Genomic DNA, 22,645 nt, shown 5'->3' with positions numbered 1-22,645 from the left:
GCCAACTCTCCCCTTGATTAGTTCCACCACATACATAACAATTAGTTACATTTAAAGATTTAGCTATGTTTTCGGCTAAATTTATAAAAAGGTTTTTTGCAACCGTTGGGATTTCATATTTGGTCCCCGTTTCCATCTCATGATAAAAAGAATGGAACAAAATTTGGTTTTCTTTACTTTCACGTATGTCCCCCTTTATTTCCATCTTAATCTGAGCTCCGGGATCATATACGCTAGCATATATTTTTATTCCAAATTCTTTTATCTTCTTATCTTTCCACTTTTGAGGATTTTCTATTGTTAAATTTATTAAAGTGCACGCCCCTGGTCCACAATTTGGTGGAGCAGGGAGATTAGTTATTGTGGCTTTTAATTCCCCACAATGTTGTTCATATCCCCATCCTTTTTCGGTAGACCAGCAGGTACAATCCCAACCGTTGTTACAACGATGACCGCCCAGTACAGGTGTACAATGAGTACCCGGGGGAGGCATACAAATGTACTTGGGTAATGTTGCATAATAACATTGCCACCCGATATCACCACATGAGGTGCTTTTTTTCCCAGTCTATTGCTTGACAAACATCAAAAATAATTGAAATGGGCTGTTCTAAGCTTGTTGTTATTACACTAGTATTCAACTTCTTACTAAATGTTGGTTGCCAATTTGCCAATCATCCTCCAGTCTTGAGTTCAATCCAATACATAGCAGGAAGATTTTCTGGATTATAACAAATGGTATCATTTCCCACTAAGCATTTCCGATATTGCATTCCATTATATATACAACCCCCATTCTGTTTCCCTTTGCACTCATAATAGGTGTGGTATATTAATGTTTTAGTACTTACTCGTCCGTGCCAGGTGGTTCTCATGCACTCGGTGCAATCCGGGTTGCTTGTCACTAAGTTGGTGAGTCCGAATAGAATCAGGAGAGGTCCGGTAAGGGTTCTCATGGTCGGAGGCGTCAGCTACAAGGGGTGCTCGTCCTTGACTGGCCTTGCTTGGTCGCAACTGAAAATCCCTATCTGGTCTTGCCCTCTCAATCTCAATCTATCTCAAGCGGACTCCTTGATTTCGGTGACAGCAATAATATCTCACCCACCAGAAATCATCTATAAAAGTGATCCGCCCACACCGAATGTAGAAGAAACTTAAGCTTTGATTTGGAAAATGTTCCTGTTTGCCTCCGTGAGAAATGATATATTTGTTACACAGATTACACTTAGCTCTTATAAACGTACAACATCATTTACATAGTGAACATAAACTTAGTCCTGCCTGACAATTGCTTAGTGCTATAGCCTTTAATTCGTGATCATTTCCCATGAGTTCATTCTCTTTTTAATGTTATTTTTGTAGCTCCAGGTTGTGAAATAACTCTCCAGTCTTTCATAGGTCCTTTTACTCGAGTCGCGTGTGTCCACCCCTTTTCCGCGGTCCGGATGGCAGTATCTGTGGTTAACAATACAAAAAAGGGTCCTTCCCATGAAGGAGCTAGAGTTCCTTCCTTCCAAGTTTTGATCAATACCTTATCCCCTGGTTTGAATTGATGGATTGCAAACCCCAAAGGTGGGGTTTGTGCCATGATTCCTATATCTCTTAGTTCTCTCAACCTTTCTCCTAAAACGATAATATATTTCCGAATATTATAATCTTCCACTATATTGTTTCCAATGGGCATCCCTTGGAGATAGGGCATGCCGTATAAAATCTCATATGGCGATAATCCAGTCTCACTGTGCGGTTTGGTCCTTATGTTAAGAAGGGCTAGCGGTAAACATTTAATCCATGACATCTGTGTTTCAACCATTAGTTTCGCTAGCTGTTGCTTTATTGTTTGGTTCATTCTTTCTACTACCCCCGAACTTTGAGGATGCCATGGGGTATGATATTCCCATTTAATACCTAATGATTGGCACAAGGATTTTATAATTCTAGAAGTAAAGTGAGTGCCTTGATCAGAATCAATATATTGTATCATCCCATACCTGGGGATTAGGTGTTCTAATAAAATTTTTAACACCGTCTGAGCTGTTGCTCTTGCTACAGGATAGGCTTCGACCTGTCGTGTTAAATGGTCTACTATAACCAACAAATATTTCAATCTTCCTATTCTCAGCAATTCAGTAAAGTCAACTTGAATCCTTTCAAACGGTCTATAAGCTAGCTTTCTTCCTCCCATGGCCACTTGTCGAAACATGGCCTTATTTACCCTTTGACAAGTTAAACACCCTTGTGTAATTTGCCTTGCTATTTCAAAAACCCCAATACGGCCAAACTGTTTAAGGAAATGATGACTTAATGCTTTTGTACCCCAATGTGTTTGCGCGTGTAAGCGTTCTAATATTTGCCTGGTGTAGGCTTTTGGCAACATCTCTCGCCCATCAGGCAATGTCCATTTTCCTTGTTCCGATCTAGCTCCTATTTTTGTTCCTCCAAGGTAAACTTTTTTTCCTTTTCCTCTTGTCCTCTTCCACCAGTGTCCTCCCTTGTTTGTGTATGATTAATTTTAACAGTTTCAATCCTCAAGGCTGCTTCCTGAGCCTCCTTATCTGCTAAATTATTTCCTCTAATTCGATAATCTAATCCCTTTTGGTGTCCCCTCACATGCACCACTGCTATTTCCTTTGGTCCTCTTAACACTTTTAAGATTTTTACTATCAACTCCTGATGTATTAAGTTCTTTCCTTGAGTGTTAATCAAGCCTCTTTCCTCCCAAATTTTTCCAAAAGTATGGACTACTCCATATGCATATTTGTAATCTGTGAATATGGTCCCTCTTTTTCCTTTTAATAATTCCAGGGCCCTACATAGGGCATAAAGCTCACAAGCCTGAGCTGACCATGATGGACTCAGAGGTCCTGATTCCACAAGTTCTAAGTCCTTATTAATTATTGCATATCCTGATTTTCTCTTCCCTTCTATTACTCGGGAGGATCCATCTACAAACAATTTTTCTCCTCCCTCTAATTCAATATCTCTAAGATCGAGCCTTACTTTTGTCTGGGATTCTATAACTTCTAAACAATTATGTTGTAGCGCTACTGCTTCTGAGGGTTCCCCAAAGAGGAACTGCGCGGGGCTCTGGGCAGAGGTGACTCCTAATTCCAAATTAGGTGAATCTATCAAGATGGTTTCATATTTCAAAAGTCGACTATCTGTCAACCATTTCTCTGCCCTCTGTTGGAGGACATTCCTAACATTATGTGGCGTATATACCTTTAGAGGTGCACTAAAGGTAATTTTCCTAGCTTCCTCTATCAATAATGCCGTAGCAACTAGGGCTTGGAGACATGCTGGCCACCCCCTGCTAACCGGATCTAATAATTTGGATAAATATCCCACCGGTTTTTTCATTCCCGCCCAATCTTGGGTAAGGACCCTGTAAGCTGTTTGGTTAGAAGTGTTCACAAAAAGATAAAAAGGTTTTTCCAAATCTGGGAGACTCAAGACAGGTGCTTCTACAAGGGTTCTTTTAATTTCCCCCAGCTTCCTAGTGTCTTCCTCAGACCACTTGAGTTGATTGTTAGATAATTTCTCATACAAAAATTTTACCTTTTCGCTATAATTCTCAAGCCGGGGCCTACAATATCCCAATAATCCTAATACCTGTCTTATTTCCTTTTTAGTCTGTGGAGGTCTTAGGATTAAAATACCAGAAACCCTGTCAGGGTCTAATTTCTTTTCTCCTTTGCTTAACCAATGTCCCAAATATTTTACTTCTTGCTCTGTAAATTGTAATTTCGAGCGGGACACTTTTAATCCCTTTTTCCCTAAAAAATTTAGCAATCTAATGGTGGCTTTTCGGGTCTCCTCTTCAGTTTCTCCTGCTACCAGTAAATCATCCACATATTGTAATAATTTTACCCCCTTGTGTACTGTAAAACCTTGTAAGATTTTCTCTAAGGTCTGTCCAAACAAATTTGGTGACTCCGTAAACCCTTGTGGTAGCACAGTCCACCTTAATTGTTGTTTTCATCCTGTTTCGGGGTCTTCCCATTCAAAGGCAAAATAATCTCTGGACTCCTTATCCAAAGGACAGGCCCAAAAGGCATCTTTCAAATCTATTACACTATACCAAATATGTTTAGGAGACAGGTGACTCAATAAAGTATAAGGATTTGCTACGACAGGGAATTTGGTGATTGTTCGCCGATTCACAGCTCTCAAATCCTGTACCATCCTATATGTACCATCTGATTTTTTTACAGGGAGTATCGGGGTATTGTGGGGTGACATACACAGTTCCAAAGTCCCATTTTTTAGTAAGTTATCCACAATAGGTTTTAGACCCCTCCGGCCTTCTATAGATAGAGGATATTGTTTAATTCTAATTGGCCTCTGAGGGTCTGTTACCTGTACCTTGATGGGTTCCATATCTAGTCTCCCAACATCTCCTTCCTTATACCATACTTGGGGGTCAATTTTTTCCTCATCAACTTGGGTTAAGGTACATAAGTTAATATGTAACCGATCCCCTTGGCTCTGAATAGTTAGGTTTAGTTTTAAAATCAAGTCCCTCCCTAATAGGTTATATTCTGCTTCTGGTAATAAAAGTAAATCATTTAAGCAAATTTTTGTCTCTGTCTCAATCTCTACTTCTTCTAAGATGGGGACTTTGAAGCGCTCTCCTTTTGCACCTATTACTGACATATAGGCTTTTCCTTTTCCTACCCCGTTTGGGAGTTTCTGAATCGTTGACTTCTCAGCTCCAGTATCTACTAAAAGTAAAAATTCTTCTTTTTGGGGACCTACTAATAGTTTTATCAAGGGCTCTGTTGATGTTGTGGTCCCCAGAAGATATAGCCCCTGACACCCCTAATCCTCTTTAAACATTTTCTCATCCCGTTCCCGTTTACGGCAGTTTTTCTGAACATGTCCCTTTTTGTTACAATAGTAACAGATGGGAATTGTGGGTCTGTCTTGATAAGATTGTCCCCGGGGTGGCTGTTCTGGTCTCTTATCTTTTTTCTCTCCCAGCTGAGTCTTACTCCTCTGACTTTCCCTCACTGCTGCTACAAAAATTCTTGCCTTTGCTTTTTGTTTTTCTTCGTCCCTCCTGACATAAACCTTTTGAGCTTCTCTTAATAATTCTTCCAACTCTCTCTCTTGCCAATCCTCTATCTTCTCTAATTTCTTCCTTATATCCCCCCAGGATTTTGCAAAAAACAAACTGGGTCCTTAGGAGAGCAGTTCCAGCCGGAGTATTTGGATCAATTCCCGAATACATCTGTAAGCTTTTTCTCAACCTCTCCAACCATTCAGTTGGAGATTCTTCCTTTCCCTGTTGTTCACTAAATGCCTTATTAATATTTTGTCCCCTGGGGACTGCTTCCCTTATGCCCTGTATAATTAGGTTCCTCAAATCCCTCATGTTTTGTCTATCAACGGGGACTTGAGGATTCCACTGGGGGTCTATATTAGGCCATTTCTGATCCCCCGGGGGTCCCGCTTGGTTTTGTCTTTCCCATATCCTCATTCCCGCCTGTCTAATCATCCCCCTTTCTTCTGTAGTAAATAAGATGGTCAAGATTGACTGAATTTCTTCCCAAGTATAAATGTTTGGACCTAGAAATTGGTCCAAACGGTCAGATACTCCTAAAGGGTCATCTAAAAGAGCACCCAATTCCTTTTTAAAAGATCTTACTTCTGTTGTATGTAATGGGACAGTTACATATCCAATTCCTCCTCTATTTCCACCCAGAAGTACTTCCCGTAAAGGATACAAAGATGTTTCTGGGTGCTCAGTTTGGGATCCTTTCCTTAGAGTTGAATTCGACCCCGGGGCCATAGGGGAGGTCGTCAAATTAGGTGACAGTGTTTGACGGGTAGCTGGATCATACGGGGGAGGTAAGTGATCTAGGGGGTCCCAATCCTTCTTTTCCTTTTCCATGTATTGCTCCCCTATGGTCTTATTTTCCCTTGCTCCTATTTTAAGATTATAAATGCCCACACGGGCCTTTATCCATAAACTAGCATACTCGCTCTCCTCTTGGCAAAACGGCTCCTTAGAATTTACATACAGGTTTAGCGCCTGACAAACCCAATCCTCAAATGACCCAAATACAGGCCAAAAAACGTGGGGTCTCAAGGGGTTCTTTGGCCATTCCATCATACAATATTTAACTAATTCCTCCTTTGTTTTTCCTCTCCTAGGGCCCTTTATTATTCCAATGTTTTAGCATTATTCCCAACGGGCTCTCCGGAGGTATATCTGGTAATTTGCTCCCTTTTTTCTGATCCTGGGTTCTCGATTTTGTCTGACCCATCTTAGGAATTTTATTTTGGCAATTCCTACTGCCCTTGGTTGTCAGTAAGAGTGTCTTGCAGGGGGTTTCAAACTTGTCACTCACCTACGGATCCTATAAAAAATCGCTTCGGTCCTTCACCGGCCAAGTCCCTCGCGGGAGATTGGAACCGCGGTTAGAAGACCTCCACAATCGCTTCGGAACGAGGTTCTGTCTCAGTCATGCTCTTACACACACAGGCAACCGAATCCCACCCAACCGAACGGTATACACCTTAAATACTTACAACCCCGTTGTCTTCGTTTGGATCTTCGCGCGCAGAATTACAGGCAAAATAAACTACTGCAGCCGGCAAGGGAGCTCATAAAAATTAAATTCTTTGCTTGCCCCTATTTGGGTTCAGGATGGTGTTAGTCCCGACCCAACCCGATCAGGAGCCACCAAATGGTGGGGCGCCCCTCCTAGATCAAGTCAGTATTCAGCAACCAAGACCATCCCGGACGAGCCCCCAATTGTGATAAATGATTTAGTCCCAAACAGGATTCCAATTTAAGTTTACAATTTATTAAACGAATAGAGGCAAGCAAACAGCGCTGGGTGCGCCGGGAGTCTCCGCTCCACCTAGACGCACACCTTCACTTCTTACAATTCTTTCTTTTATCCTTTTCTAGGCTTCGTTTCTCGCCTTTCTCCGCCTTTTTCTTGGAAGATGACTCTTTCTCTAAGTACGTCACCACTTCCCCGGTCTGCGCATGCTTCATCTTTTTCTAGGTGGTCGTCCGGTGGTCGTTGGGAGGAAGATGCGCCTCTTCGTCAGTGCACTCTACATGACCTCTCTGTTTACGCATGCGCTCCGTTATTCTACTTCTATTATGCTACCTCATTTGGCTAAACATTTTCTCGACATTTCTGCGGTTATCTACAACACTGGTTTGCACTAATATATCAGGAACTAACATATACGTATCAGGAGGCTACATAAGCTACACCTATCAAGGCAGTTACCTAAGCTACACTTATCAGGAAGTTACATAAAGACTACCACTCCCCTGTTTATGGTCATGCCCTACATATATTCCTTTATTTCAATATAAATGACATTTGCTTCAAGCTTATATTCACTAGATTTTCTTTACACCAATCACTCATTCCTCACAGGTGCAAGGTGTGCTTTAAGTGCATCTGTCACGCACATGAGGCCACAGTTTGTGTCTTGGGGGTGCTGGGCACACTCACAGACTGTTGTTTTAGGAGCACGGGCCGTCAACACGCCAAGCCGCAGTTTGTGTTTGAGGGATGCCCATCACTCACACGCTGGGCTGCAGGATGTGTTTCAGGGTGTCTCGCCCACCTGTGAGGCTGCAGGTTGTGCTTTAGGGTGTCTCACACATGCTGGGCCTCAGGTTGTGCTTTAGTGTGCCTGTCTGCGTGTCAGGGTGCCTCACCCGCATGGAGGGTCACAGGCCGTGTTGGCAGGCGTCACTCATGTCCATGAGGCGGCAGGCGGGGCTTTGTGTTTTAGGGGTGTCACGCACACAGGCTGTAGTTCAAGGCGGCTGTCACACACGGAGCCAGGGCTGTGCCTGAGGGTGCCTCACACCCAACGAGACAAGGCTGCGGGCTGTGCCTGGGGGTCTCACACGCTCAGACGGGGCTCCAAGCGGCCTCTGAGGGCGCCCCTCGCGCCTCTCTCCACTCCCCCCGAGGGCCCGCAACCCGCGTGCCGCCGCCCCGCCCCCGTCCGTGTCGCGTCGCGTCGCGCGTGACGATGCGGCGCCGCCCCCGCCCTGACGGAGCCGGCGGCGGCTGCGGCAGCCGCGGGCCGGGCGCGCGCGAGGCCGGGCGTGGGCGGGGGCGTGGGCGGGGCGGGCGGGGGCGTGGGCGGGGCGGGCGGGGGCGTGGGCGGGGGCGGGCGCTGCGAGGCGGCACCGCCGGGCTGGGCGCGCTGCGGCATGGATTACCCCGGGCCCGGCTCGCCGCAGGGCGCCTGGGACCTGCCCGGTGAAGCCAGCGGCTGCTACGAGCGGTCTGCCCGCGGCGAGGAGGAAGCGGCGGAGGAGGCAGCGGCAGCGGCGGCAGCAGAAGGAGCAGCAGCAGCAGCGAGCCCCGGCGTGCAGCATCCCCTCGCCCGCCCGCCTCGCCGACTCCAGCAGCGCTCCGCGCCGCTGCTCCGCGCCGCGCTCTCCACCTCCTCTTCCGAGGGGGAGCCGGAGGCGGCGGCCGCACTGCCGCGGGAGCCCAGCCTGAGCGACGAGGCCGGCGGCGGCGGCGATTTCGACTCGGCCGAGTCCGGCGCCTCTCTGCGCTACTCCACGGGCACGGGCGGCGAGGGCAGCGAGGGCGAGGGCGCGGGACTGGCGAGCAGCGAGAGCGGCGGCAGCGGCTTCTCGCTGGCGGCGGCCGCGCTGCCCGAGAGGAGGCGGCCGGGCGGCGGCCGGCCCCGCTATGAGGTGGTGCGGGAGCTGGGCGCCGAGGAGGTGCGCTGGTTCTACCGGGAGGACCGGAAAACCTGGAAGCCCTTCATCGGCTACGACTCGCTGCGGATCGAGCTGGCCTACCGCGCCCTCGGACCCGGCGGCCCGGCCGAGCCGCGGGAGGGCGAGGCGGCGGCGGTGGAGCCGGTGTGCGTGCGGAGCGGGCTCTACGAGGTGGACGTGGCCAGCGCCGAGAGCTACCCCGTCTACTGGAACCGTGAGTGCTGCCGTCCCTCCGGGGGGGACCCCCTTCCCCCTCCCATGGAGACCCGGGGGATCCCGGTGTCCTTGCACCGAGACCGCGGGGGGTACCGCGGCGGGGGGGGGCGGTGGCTGGGCTGCCTCTGGCCTCCTGCTCTCCCCAAAAAGGGACGCTGGGCATCCCTGTGCGGACAGAGTCCCTGCGCTGGCCCCACCCGCCGTGGGGACCACCGGGTAGCCCTTCCTGCCCCTCCAGCGCACCCCCACAGGTAATTGGGGGTCAGGGCACTCCCCATCACACCAGCCCGGCCAAGGGGCTGGGCACCACTTGCTGCCCATGTGGACTTGAGGATAAGTGATACAGGACAAAACATTCTCCAGGGAGAGGAGACCCTGGGTGCCTGTCTCTGAGACACACCTGAGCGAGGAGGGACTGGGAATTCTCCTTCCAAGTCTCAGACAAAAGGGTGGGGAACTGGGCATCCCACCCTCCCATGCACACTCATAAGTGAAGCGATGTGGGCATCCCTCAGCCTGCACTTGAGAGAGTGGGCGCTGATCACCCCTGCTACACACCTTCCCAGAGGATGAGAGGCACCGGGTAACCCTCACTTGCCGTACAGGGTCATGGGGGGAGGCTGTACTGGGCACCTCTTCACCCACTTCCAGCTGGAAAGGGAACTGAGCATCTTCCCCTCTCTCGCCCCCCGTGTGCACAAGCACCTGTGGGGGATCTGGGCATTCGCACCCTGGCATGCAGAGACATGGGAATGGGACGTCTGGGCATCTTCTCATTTCTCAGCACGTACAGAAGAGAGAGGAAAGGTGCCTGAGAACCTTCTTGCTTACCCTTCCCATTTCCTAAACAACGGCTGAGAGAGGGTGGAGATTTGCCTTCAGCTCTCCCCCCTTCCCTCAATATGCACACTCTTCCTTCAGAAGGAGCAGGGTAGAAACAGCAATTGTTTGTCCACTGTCTCACCACCACATGCATACTTCTGATCCCTTTTCATTAGTGAGGAATGATGGCTGATACCTGTCTTACCTCTGCTACCCTTGTCCTCTCCTTTAGGAAAATGATGCTATTGTGCTTCATCTTCCTTTCCCCATCACCTGCCCCTGGGAGGGGGCATGAAATGGGGCTTCTTCCTACTGAAGGGACGTAACAGGCATCTCAGATACACACACACTCTTTACTTCTTACCCTTCCAACAGAGGGGAATTTGCTTCATCCCCTCAACTTCAAAATGAGGTGGTGATGCGCCCCTCTCCCACCCTTCCCCTTGTATTCATGTCCTTTGTTGGAGGAGAGGGCACCTTGAGGACCAGAGATGAAGGAAGAGCAGTCACCTCAGCTCTTCTGCACCTTCCTTTGGAGGGTATGTCTCCCAGGGTCTCACCGGACAAGTGGGCATCTGCTCTCCTAGAGCAGACAAGCTGTGCCGCTGCTCGCCCTCTGTCCCTGAGGACTTGCTCTCCAACTGCATTCCTTCAAGGACAAGGGAAATGTTATGGAGTAGAGCGAGAGATGCAGAGTGGCTGAGCAATAGACACTGTCCTGGCATGGACATGGGATAAGGGCGGGCAGTTTCTCTCGTCTCTTCTGCATATTTCTGAGGCTCAGGTGGGAGTCACAGAGTCAGAGCAGCTAATCTGGAAACTAGGGCTTTTGGTCGTTTTCCCTCATCTTTCTCAGCATCTTTATGGGAGGGAGATCTGTGAAAGACAGCACGGAGTGTACCACTTCACTTGTGGTGTGACAATTTGTCCTTCAAAGCATTGCCCCAGCAGGCAGATACTGAGCTCAAGTAGTGAGCAGAGGTCTTGGTCCACATGTATTTTGAGTTAGAGGAGCCTGGGCACCAGCTCCTTGAGCAGAAAGTGGAGGTGGTTCTCCCTGTCACCACCCTGAAGGCCCTGCTGTTGCTACTTGATGCATCTGCCACATGGTTACTGGAAAGAGATGATGCAGGTCATCCAAGGGATGAGGAAACTGCTGCCATCCCTTTTGTAACTGTGCTATAGGGAGAGAGGGGAGCGAGTGAGCAGGGCTGTCAGGTGAGGCAGATTGCTCCTGGTAACAGCAGCATGAGGCTGTACTCATCAGCAGCTTAAAGGTTTAATTTCTTGACCCTGTGCCTTGTCCATTTTGGAAGCTGATTCAGCCTCATTAAGCCTGAGGAGCAGATGTTTCAAATGCCAACATACACTGTGCAGAGATGATTTCTGATGCTTGGAAGGAGAGATTCCCAGAGGTTAGCAGCAGAAGCGGTGCGAGGCAGGGGAGAAATAAACTCATGGTCCTGAGAAGACTAATGACGGGGATGTTTTCTAGTCCTCAGAAAGCTGATTAAGGAGAGTGCTCAAGTCTTTTCTTATTAGCAAGTCCACTCCTTCACAACACTAAGGTAAACTTTTGGTGTTTCAAGGGTCTGTCAGTGTCTTCAGGTCTAACTCCTCCATCACTTGCACATTTCCTTGCCTCTATTCCCTGTCTACGTGAGCACTCTTGCCTTTTTCCCATTCTTTCCTCCCAGCTGTTGTGTCCAGACCTGAGAAAGCAGCAAGGTCAGGTCCCAAGGATTTAGTTTCATCTGTGCTTTTGAAGGCCTTGGTGTAGCTGTTACTCCCAAATCATTCCCATTTGATAGTGTGTGTGTGTGTAATTTTGGATCCGAAGGGTAGCTACTACGTTGTTTCACCGTGGTGTGGGAGGGAGCCGGTGGTGGCAAACCAGATCTCACACTAGCGAAGCACAAGCGTGAGGGAGGAGGGTCTCGTGCTCTGATCGCATGAGCACGAAGTATAATGGGTACAACTGCCTTAAATATTCTGACGTGCATATGAAAGAGTACAGAAACTGCTGTCTGGTTTTGCTGATTCACATTTTCGGTTCAGAGCAAAGGTCAGAAGCTTTTATCTTTGTTGTTCTTACCCGTTTAGTTGTTGTTCTTCACGTAGGTGCCGTACTTCAGGGAAGGCCGCTATCCCACAGCGACAATACTGAACACGCTGACAGTTCTTCAGCTATTGTGGCATCCTAATGACAGGGAAATGTTGACTGTAGCTTGGCATGTGCTGAAATATTTTTGCACTCCATGTCTTCAGAAATCTTAAGCTCATCACAGGATTTGGTTGTAACATCAGGTATATCAGACCGAGTTACAATTTGAGCAGATTAATTACTGAGAGTTTTATCCTTACCTTGTGACCTCTGGGATTTATTTAATTAGTATTGTAGAACTAGCAAAGACGGCGCAAGAGGACTAAAACTGTTTGTGTAGGCTTCCAGATAAGTGAGTAACTTGGAGTTGGGCAGCTCCTTGTCTTCTGTGGACATGACAACTAGTGATATTTTATATGTGGGTCTTCTGTTTGAATTTTCCTAGGTTATCCAGCACTCTTCTGCCCTCCTAGTTGAAGAGGGCTGTTTTACAACCAGTTTTCTATAGATTTACTCAGTCGAGTTTTCAGAGACCCAGGTGGGTCTGTTAAATCTGCCGCCTGTGGACTTTTGGGTGACTGTCTCCTGTTCCTTGGCTTGTGAGTTTGTTCCATGCGACTGTTGCCCTGTCTGGTATTTGCTTTTCCCTTGCTTTTTAATGGTTACATTGTCAAGTTCCATGCATTTAGTTCTTGCAGTGTTTTCTTGTAAATCAGTCCGCTTTCACTCTCCAGGTAGTTGTCTGCATCCCAGCACGTTCTCCAGTTTGAATGCTGACTGTGTGTTGGGGACACTCATCACCTTGGCTGACATCTGTGTTGCAACGGTAGTTTTTAAAATTGAAGTAGGACGTCTGTAAAATCTGGTGGTATGTGGAGAGAGGCAGCAACAAAATGTGTATTTCTACAGCCATTTGAGGAGTTTGTGGAGCGTTGTCTTTTAGGGAAGGATAAAATACTCCACTCCCACACACAGGTTTGGTAAGGGTAGGGTTTTTTGTTTGTTTTTTTAACATGTATGTTTTTGTACCTAGTAGTTGCAGAAGTCTATTAACTAAAATACCTCTTGTATTTAAAAAAAATTGTTCACTAGGACCATCCCTGAGTGAAGATGTAAGAGTAATTTCTGCTGTACTGATATAATAGGTATTTCACTGACCTTAGCCTAGAAATACCTGTGAAGACCCAGTGGATCACTGGGTCTTGATACTAAAGTCTGTATGCTCGGGCTGGAATTGGGCAGCTTTTATTTCAACTTTTCTATTCCAGCTGCATTTAAGCTTGGACTGAAAGAGATGTCCAAGATCCTAGATTTTCTTTGGTAAGCTGCCTGTGAGCTGCTTTGTAAATTGGAAGAAGAGGCAGTCTGTAGATAGCTAGGGTCTGGCGGTCGGAAGATATCGCGCTGTACGGAAAGTTAGGGCCCCTCTCCAGAAAGCCAATAGCGTTTAGTTTATGATGCAAGCAGACGGAAGTGAGGTTATAAACCTAAGCTATATAACGCCGTGTCACACACCAATAAACGCCATTTGCCGTCCACCACATTGGTGTCAGCGAGCTGATGGCCCGAGCGGCCTGGGGTTGGTCGCCGTGCCGTTCCTGAACCAGGTCGCCACGCCTGCGAAGGCAACAAGTGGTGCCGAAACCCGGGAATCGTCGCCTGGACAGGTGAACGGCGGCCGGAGCGGCAGGACCAGCCCGGCGGGGAGGACGCTTCCGGACCAACAAGGAGGATGGAAGCCCTTGTGAAAGTCGTATCACAATTACATAAGCAGTGGGGTATTGGTTGTAAACCCAAAGATTTTACTCTCGCAGTTGCGAGACTTTTGCAAATTGGGGCCATTCTGGATATTCTCCACCCTGAAGTGTGGGATAAATGCACTAAAGCGTTAGCCGAAGAGACGATGTCCTCGGGTTGTGGGAAAAACCTTAAGTCGTGGGGGAAAGTCGTACAGGCCCTGCAGAAGGCTATACAAGAGCAGGACACCTGGAGGGTGGCAAAGAACTGTTTGTTGGTCACCCCGAAATTGGGAGTCGGGGCAGCCACGCAGACTTTGCACCCCCCAGACGATGACGATTCTACTGAGCCTAAAGATCTGCAAGAGGGCGACACGTCCCCTCAATTCGTCCAGAGAAGGGCAACGAAGCTGGTGAGGGGTCTGGAGCACAAGTCTGATGAGGAGCGGCTGAGGGAACTGGGGGTGTTCAGTCTGGAGAAGAGGAGGCTGAGGGGAGACCTTATCGCTCTCTACAACTACCTGAAAGGGGGTTGTAGCGACGAGGGTGTTGGTCTCTTCTCCCAAGTAACTAGTGATAGGACAAGAGGAAATGGCCTCAAGTTGCGCCAGGGCAGGTTTAGATTGGATATTAGGAAAAATTTCTTCACTGAGAGGGTGGTCAGGCATTGGAACAGGCTGCCCAGGGAGGTGGTGGAGTCGCCATCCCTGGAAGTGTTCAAAAAACGTGTGGATGTGGTGCTTCAGGACATGGTTTAGGGGACATGGTGGCACTGGGTTAATGGTTGGACTTGATGATCTTAAAGGTCCTTTCCAACCTAGTGATTCTGTGAATTCCCGAACTCCGATCCGCTTACAGACGGACAGAAACGAGCTAAATTCTTCTGGGGTAAGCTAGCCGAGGAGGCCAGGGGCGCCGCCGAGAAATCAGAGTCTGAGGAAGTCTGGGCTACACCACCGCCCTATGCGCCCCAAGATGGCGCCGAGCAAGAAGGCAAAGGGCGGGGCGAGGATGCCCTTAGCGGGAACAGGGAGGAAGCGTTAGCGTTAACAAGCGCACAGAAACGTGAAGGGGAGGAGAACGTGAAAAAGAAAGGTGATGAGAGTGACCGGGAAGGGGAGGAGAACGAGAAAAAGAGAGGTGATGAGGGTGACCGGGAAGGCGAGGAGAGCGCGAGCGAAGGGCGGAAAGCCAATCAGAGCGGCCATCTGAAAAAATGCCCCGATAAGCCAAACACCCCGCCGAGCAGAGGGCGGGACGAATCGAGAGGGCGGGAACGGCCCGCCCGCAAGGGAAGCGGGCGGGGCGAGCCAAGAGGGCGGGAACGGCCCGCCCGCAAGGGAAGCGGGCGGGGCCGGAGCCCAACAAAAAGGTACCGCAAACCAAAAAAAAAAAAAAAAAAAAAAAAAAAAAGAGCTGGGAGAATGGGAACAAGGGTGGAGGCTAATCCTTACAGGGCGAGGGTATGCCGCAGTTAAAAAAGATGGAAAAGTTAAGTGGTGTCCGCTTAAGTCTATTAAACCGGACCTTCTGAATAAAGCTGATGAAAACTGTGAGTTTTTGTCCACAGGACCGGATTATCGGACGTCCTTGTAACCCGTACACCCCTGTGGCGAGAGAGGACGACAAGCATCCTGTCCGCACCTGGGAGCTCCACACTGGTGGAATCCAAACAGCGGCGACCTAACCCCCAAAGGGGGAGGCTATGAAGTCTTTGTGTGATCTTGATTTTAGGGCTCGTCGCTATAGGGCAAGCAGTATCAGAACACCATCCCCATCGGCCATTTAAATGGTCCCTCCTTCGATTCGATGATCAGCAAGTTATCGCAACCCGCTGCTTTAAGAATGTTCTTGTTCAAAATTTCCTTTAACTATCCCCAGTTATACCCCGTTGCTCCCAGCTACCCCCCAGTCACCTCTTGACGTGCCTTGTGTTCTCTATTCAAGTTCGTAATATGTATATATTTTTTAAGATTATTATAAGGCATAGAGTAAGAGTAGGATGCATTTAGTATGTTTCCTATCCATGATTACGATATATATATTCTTTAAGATTGCTATATTTTAAACAATTCAATTAAATTTATTAATTAAATAGTAATTTAATTACTGTTAATATTAATTACTATAATTAATAATAATTAATTTATTATTATAAATTAATACATTAATTTAATTAATTTAATTACGCATAGGGAGGGGGGAAATGTAGATAGCTAGGGTCTGGCGGCCGGAAGATATCGCGCTGTACGGAAAGTTAGGGCCCCTCTCCAGAAAGCCAATAGCGTTTAGTTTATGATGCAAGCAGACGGAAGTGAGGTTATAAACCTAAGCTACATAACGCCGTGTCACACACCAATAAACGCCATTTGCCGTCCACCACATTGGTGTCAGCGAGCTGATGGCCCGAGCGGCCTGGGGTTGGTCGCCGTGCCGTTCCTGAACCAGGTCGCCACGCCTGCGAAGGCAACAGCAGTCATTAGCGCCTTGTGAAAACCTGCTGCACTTCGAGCTTTTTGCAAAATGAGAGGTGAATGCCAGGGCAGTGTTACCTGCTCTCTGAACTTAGAGTCAAGATTACTGAAAAATCTTAATGTATAGTACTTGATGCTTGGCACCAGATGAATACAAAAGGCTATTTTCTTAGCGGATTTTTGTTGTTGTTATCATGTGCTTGTTTTGAATGTAGGAGGTAGACATTAGCAGTAAGATATGAAGCCTTTTGTACCTTACCCACCGGTGGTTCTTTGGGCTGTACTGTCAAGGCTAAAATTCAGCATTTCAGAGCTGTAAGGTGCTTCTCTGCTGTCTGCTTTGTGCAGGAGCGTTCGGTGCTTGTGCCTTCCCTGGACCTGGCAGCATAAATTTGTATGTTGACACTTTACAGACTGGCAACCCTAAACCCATCTTGAGGGACAGGTCCCGCTAGACCTCTCGCCCAACTGCTTTAATCAATGTCTGGTATTCTGAGGCTGCGTGTTTAGTTTATGGGTTTTCTCTTGTATTCTGAAGCAGAAATAGTATTAAAACAGATTCATGAAGCAAGATGAAAATTAAGGGTTTGGAACCAAGAGTTTTTCAGTATGTTTGTGGTTTGCATTTGTTTTAGTCTGTTCTTAGCAGCAGAACGCATTTTTAGTTGCTTTGCAGCATGCTTAGGTCATTGCTTTTGTTGCGTTGGACAGTCTTCAGACTTAGTTGATACCTTTATGTAAAGGACCTTTTGATTGAAGGCTGAATTCCTTAATACTGTTTTCTTGCTTTTTTTCTCCAGGTATGTTATTCTTTTACAAATAAAATACTGATAGTTTACATGGCAAGGTAAAGCGCTACTTTTGCTACTCAAAACCTTTCCTTGGTTTTACTTTTCTGCTTCTGTTCTTACCATACCTTCCTTCCAAAAGTATCTTGTAGCTTAGTTTTGGCCAGCTCCTTCCTGACCAGAAGACCTAACACACATAGATGAAACAATTTTTTAGATTTGCAGTGCTCTGTGTATTAAATCACAAATTACATTTGTTTGTATGTTTGTTCTGTTTATGGTCTCTGGTACTTTTCCTTCTTTCAGTAGAGGTAACTTAAGGATGCTTTTACTAGAAGAGGTGGGAGATGTCATCATTTTGCTTGGATGTGCCTTTGAGGGCAAGTTGCTTCTGTGTCCTCAGCTTTTATTTTTGAGATTTACAAGCATTATTTAAGGAAAATGAATCTGTTGTCTCACTTCTGTAAATGATACCAGAATCACAGACTTGCTCTTTGGTGGATGGTGTTGGCTACAGCAGAATAGCTAAGGATGGACTCAGCTTAGAAAGCGAGTTGTGCTTGCTCTTCGATGTGGTCCAGCACTTTTCCTGCTGGATGTGGTCAATAAGTAAGAAGGCAGAGATGCAGTGGGTACGGGGGTTACAGGTTATGGGTGACAGGCAGAAGGGTGTTATTTACTGTAGCTGAGAAACCAGAAGATGCTTGTGGGATGAGAAGGAACAGGAGTTCTGTTCTGACTTAATTCAGGCTTGAATACTGATTTGACTGTGGCGATATCAAAGAAATAGGATAGGATTTAATTTGGAGGTGACAGAGCTAGATTAAGGATAGATGACAGGTGAATTTCTATGTGTATGTGTGTGAAAGGGAGATGCTGTCTAGGGAAAAAACGATACTGAAGGCAAAGAGAGACCTTGGGCAGAGCTGCTTTTTGCCCTGAGAGGACCACGACAAGAATCTGGAAGAGCTGACACTGTATAGGATAGTAAGCAGAAGGACTAGATGGAAGAAAAATTTGCTAAAGAGAAAGAAATTAAAATAAGAAGCATGAACAATTCTCTCAGTGGTGTCTGTAAGGTTGAAAAAAGTGAAGATGAAGTAGTGGTTTTGAGTGTTGGCCAGAGAAAAGGTCACTAGTGTGGTATGATCTGTTTGAGGGGGTAGCAAGTACACTAGTGAAGTTACACTAGAGTGTACCTGGTGTGGAACTGGAGAGGAGAGGCTCCAGAGATTGTAAATGTTGTAAATGGCATGGTTAGTGAGTGCTGGGATGAAGGGAGTATGAGGTGCAAGTGGGGTCCTAGGCAGTGATAGTGAAGATGAAAGAAACTAAAGTGATGCTTTTTATATATATATATATATATATAAAGGGGGGAGTAGGAACATATAGAGCAAAAAATTGAAGGAAAGAGTGAAATCTGGGGATGAAAGTGTAGGGAAATCTGGAGTTGGGGTGGGAGTAGACAGAAAAAGGAAGTGACATTCGGAGAGCATAGAAAAACAAAATCCCTGCAGAGGAGAAGGGAGGAGGAGTTGAGAGCAAAGGTCAGTGTCCCCTTTCATTAGTGGTAGGTCTGAGGTATGCACAGGAAGAAGCTTGCTCTTCTGTTTTTTTAAAAGATATTCCTGTATTGGAACGTACTTGCTCAAACTGTATATAGATGGTCATTGCTGCTCGGTGCTGGCGAGACCTCGCTAATGAAGACCGATTTGACGAGCGCCTGCCAGGAGAGCACACACGCTGAGCTGAGGGTGCGATTGTGCAAAAGTCCCGTGACTTTCAATGTGATTTGAGCACATGCTTACATTCTAGGAGGTGCTCACTTGTTTGTCATGTGGCATAGTCATTCTTTTCTGGGCTGGTTTAGCTCTCACCTAATGCGATTTCAAAAAATGCAGGTTTCTGTGGGTGAGAAAAGAGCTGGTAAGGGACTAGCTCCTACAGCTTGCTGACTCCAGCAGCAAACGCTGGTGGTGGAAGTACTTCACTTCAGAGTACTAATATTGAAATTTGGTAAACTATTTTTATTGATAAGAATTCAACAAAAATAAAGCTCTAAACTTAAAACCGCAGCCCTGTTTCATGTTTCCGCAGCCCAAGGTTCTTTGAGCTCATCATTGACGTGGCTGGTAAGGTGAGCTTTAGGATTTTAACTTGGACTATCGGGTTCAGGTCTGTGTAAAGAGCAATTGCAGAGATGTTAATTAAACTATTATCTTAAACCAGAAAAATCCTTTTTGAAAAACATGATCTACCCTACATTTTAGGGTGATATAGAGCACTTGAGAGATGACTTTGAGGGCATTCATCTCTTTTTAGGGCTTCCTTCTGTGTTTGATGCTTGAACCAGCCCCGAAGATCAGCCTTTCGTTATTGTCTTGGATTGCTCAGTTCACAGTGTAAAGCGATTAAAAACGGTTCAGAGCAAAACAGTTGCAAGCTGTTGCCTGAATACTTCACAGGGTCTTGGTAAAACAGAGGTGATTTCATGCTGACAAGTGGAGTAAAGCGCGTGTTCCTCCCTTGGCGTATCTAACGCTGAAGCAAGCGCAGAGGCTCGCATGTGTAGCTGGTCTGTAGATCAGAGTCTAGAAAGAAAATCCCATCTATGCCAGATTGCTCTTAATGGGCTTAGTCTCTGTGAAACTCAAAAGTAACTTCCACCTGTAATTTTGAAATTGCTTCAATAAAGCAGTTTAGAATTATTTGATGGACCAGCAAAATAATATCCTTTACTGCTCAGTGAACGAAGACTCTTTTCATCTCAGACACTGAATAAAAAAATAGAAGTCTGACTCCGTAAATTCATGTAGCTCTGTTAAGTTTTCTGAGGCCAGGATTTCACCCTTGAACTCCTCTTCAGGTTATGTTGTTACTTTTGGAAGAGCAGAATGGATTGTGTGTGTTTGTGGTTAAACAAAGGAAGGTCACCCAGGCTGTGATTAAATGAGTGGCTCTGTTCATTTAAATGTCAGTAGCCTGCTCTACTCTGAAATAATCTGTTAGGGAGTAGCTAAGAAAGCTGTAGAACATTAAGCTATTTTAAAAAAAAAAAAAAGTCAAAAAAAAAAAAGTCAAAAAGTCTGTTACACTACCTAACACGCATGAAATAATGAAATCTTAGTTTTAGACTATTTTATTATAATACCTGTTTGTTCACCCGGCATACACGATCATGTCACTGACAGTAAAACGTAGGAATCTTCAATCTCATGGTCAGTGTCTGTAACCATCTATTCTCATAATAAAGTGTCCTGTCCTCATGAGTTTTCCTTTTTTTCCTTCACGAGACTCTATAAACCCAGCTGGGAGGGAACTAAGTAAGAAGAACAGATCTTGTCCCGCAAACTGCACTCTGTGCATTTGCATCGGCAAAAATAGAATCTGCAAATCATTATTGCTGTAGAGGCGATGGTTGGGTAGGAGGAACGCTGACGCAGAGGTGGAGTCATACCTGTCCTGGTACTTAACAGTGCTTCCACTAGTGAAAAGTCCTGTGGGCTGTGCAGTACTTAATATACCTAAAATAAAATTTTAGGCCTGATACAGTAGGAATGGATAGCAAATTTTTTAAAATCTCCAATAGTACTGTTGATGTTACTCTGGACTATATTTATTTCGGTGACTGATGGCAACATTCAGGTTCTTGTGTGTATTACAGTTGCTGGGAATGCTGTGCCCCAAGACACATGATGTGCAGCACTTTTAGTGGGCCTTTGTGAAAAAAAAAAAAAAAAGAAAGCAGGGAAAAAAAGACCATTTCCCCCATTCCCCCCCCGCCCTTGGTAAATGTATGGGCATTTCTCTTCATTATTTAAATAGCTTTGGGCTTGAGATGACACATACGGTAGCCTCACAGTTACCTTCAGCTTGTGCAGTTGTTCCCCTCACGCAATGCAATTTGTTTGCAACTGTAGTAATAAGGAAGTCAAGTCTAGGGGACAGAAATTACTACTCTGAAAAGCAGGAATCTGAAATTACTACACTGAAAAGCATCTCGAGCTGACTGTATTTTATGAGCTTGTGTTTATTGTCCAACCTCTTGGCTTTGGGTTTGGAGAGCTGGGAAATTGGGACTGTGAATTTAGGCAAATCACCACCTCTGATTTAAATTTCTGAGCCTTTGAACATTATATTAACCTTTGAGATCTCATTTGTGGGTAAATTGGTATGGCTGTCTTGAGGCTGATGAGTGAATAGTGCCAGAAGTGCCTTGACTTTGCCATCAAGCCGTCTCAACAGGACCTCGGCTTTGAAGCAATGAAACAGGAGTTTGCTGAATCTTGCTCTTATAATTTTATTGTCTGTTTGTCTTCCAGATTGCATGTTAGCCAGTGTGGGTATTTCCGAAACAGACCTCTTTTGGGCTTTTTGTTTAAGCCCTATTTGTTAACCTTTAGTTATTATCTCCGTATCATCTTGGTTTTGCAACTGTTTCCTGGTTCTGAATCAAGTAAGGTGAAAGAGGCTTGTATGAGCCACATCTGAGCTGGACAATATTTCAATTTAAGTATACGCAGTTTCAACTAATGTGGTGGCAGGAAACAAATTAAAGTGTTCATGTCGTACTACAAGAAGAAAAATGGAGGCAAATTCTGCTCAATTATTACTTTTCGTACCATGTTCTGATGGTTAGTTAGCTTTTTCATGCAGTTTATATTGGATGTGATCACACAGTTTAAAGACATTCACCAAAAAAAGAGTAGCTGGTGTGTGTATATATATACAGACACATATGTGTTTATATATATATAAAATTTACTGCACGTGTGTACTCTATGTTGCATACAGTTTTTATTTTAACATAATTTTTGTTATTCAGAGGATTTAGGTGGTTCTCATAACACAAATCGCTCATGTTCTTGGTCCCATCACGTCATTAATTACAGCACTTGTATTCTTTTACTCTCTGGGTTTTCAGGAAAAAAGACCTTTTTTTCTGTGAAAATAAATAAAGCCTTTGTTGCAGTTTATATCTCTTAAACTATTTTCCTCTAAAATGTATGACTAATTAAAACAAAGTGCCTTTCATCAGCTTGTAATACCTGCCATTCAAATTTATTTAGAAATTCTTTTATAAATAAACCATGTGAGTGTATAACCAGCCAAATATATTGGTATCTTTCAGTTTGAAGCACTGCCAACTGCAGATTATATGGTCTGAGACTTAAGGCAGGAAAGAAATCAAGGCAAATCCTTTCCTAGGGATCAAGACTGTAGAGACAAAGATAAGTAACACTTCATATTATAGATTTGGAATTCTGTATTAGCAAAAAAAAAAAAAAGGTTAAATTACAACACGATGTAAATATCTGTGTATTTGATTCTCTCTTAAAACAAAAATAATGTAAAGAATGTAGTTTAAGCTTTCTAAAACCATCTAAATATCCAAGACATGAATGATTTTATTGAAGGTGGATAGGAGTGAGTGAAATCGGGTGCTAAAATGGGAATTTGGTTCTTCACGTTTTAATGGTGATTAGGTTGCATCAAGTTCTCTAAATGAATCTTTAAATAACAGCACCTGTCCAAGATTAAACAGAAGAATTGTGTTTATGAAGGGATGCCTTTGCTCTGTCCCACAGTCCACAGATTATACTGAAAAGTCTCCTCTTGTGTTGCAGTCACCTCGTTTCCCCACCCAATCCGGAGTATCCAGTGTAATTACATTTATATACTTCTCTTTTTCTCGTAGCCAAAATGCCACTTCCTTTTGGAGCTGGTGACTTTTAGCATCAGTAGGTCGTCTTCATCGTTGGGATTGGAGTTAGACT

At 45.7% G+C, this 22,645-nt stretch overlaps 1 protein-coding gene across 1 annotated transcript in view; it reads left to right on the top strand.

Annotated features, from left to right (window-relative positions):
* Window positions 1-8,203: 8,203 nt before the first annotated feature.
* Window positions 8,204-22,645, top strand: part of DDHD1 (DDHD domain containing 1) — a gene marked incomplete at its 5' end in the record, with an annotated part of 70,847 nt that continues 56,405 nt past the window's right edge. The window contains one exon of the mRNA XM_082000986.1: window positions 8,204-8,942. Within this exon, the coding sequence (XP_081857112.1) occupies window positions 8,204-8,942 (739 nt within the window). The remainder of the gene's footprint in view (window positions 8,943-22,645) is intronic.

The sequence above is a fragment of the Phaethon aethereus genome (genome assembly GCF_964289735.1).
Source record: "Phaethon aethereus genome assembly, chromosome: 5".
In the NCBI taxonomy this organism is placed as follows: domain Eukaryota; kingdom Metazoa; phylum Chordata; class Aves; order Phaethontiformes; family Phaethontidae; genus Phaethon; species Phaethon aethereus.
The sequence above is the reverse complement of the archived record's forward strand: the minus strand, read 5'-3'. Positions and strand labels throughout refer to the sequence as shown.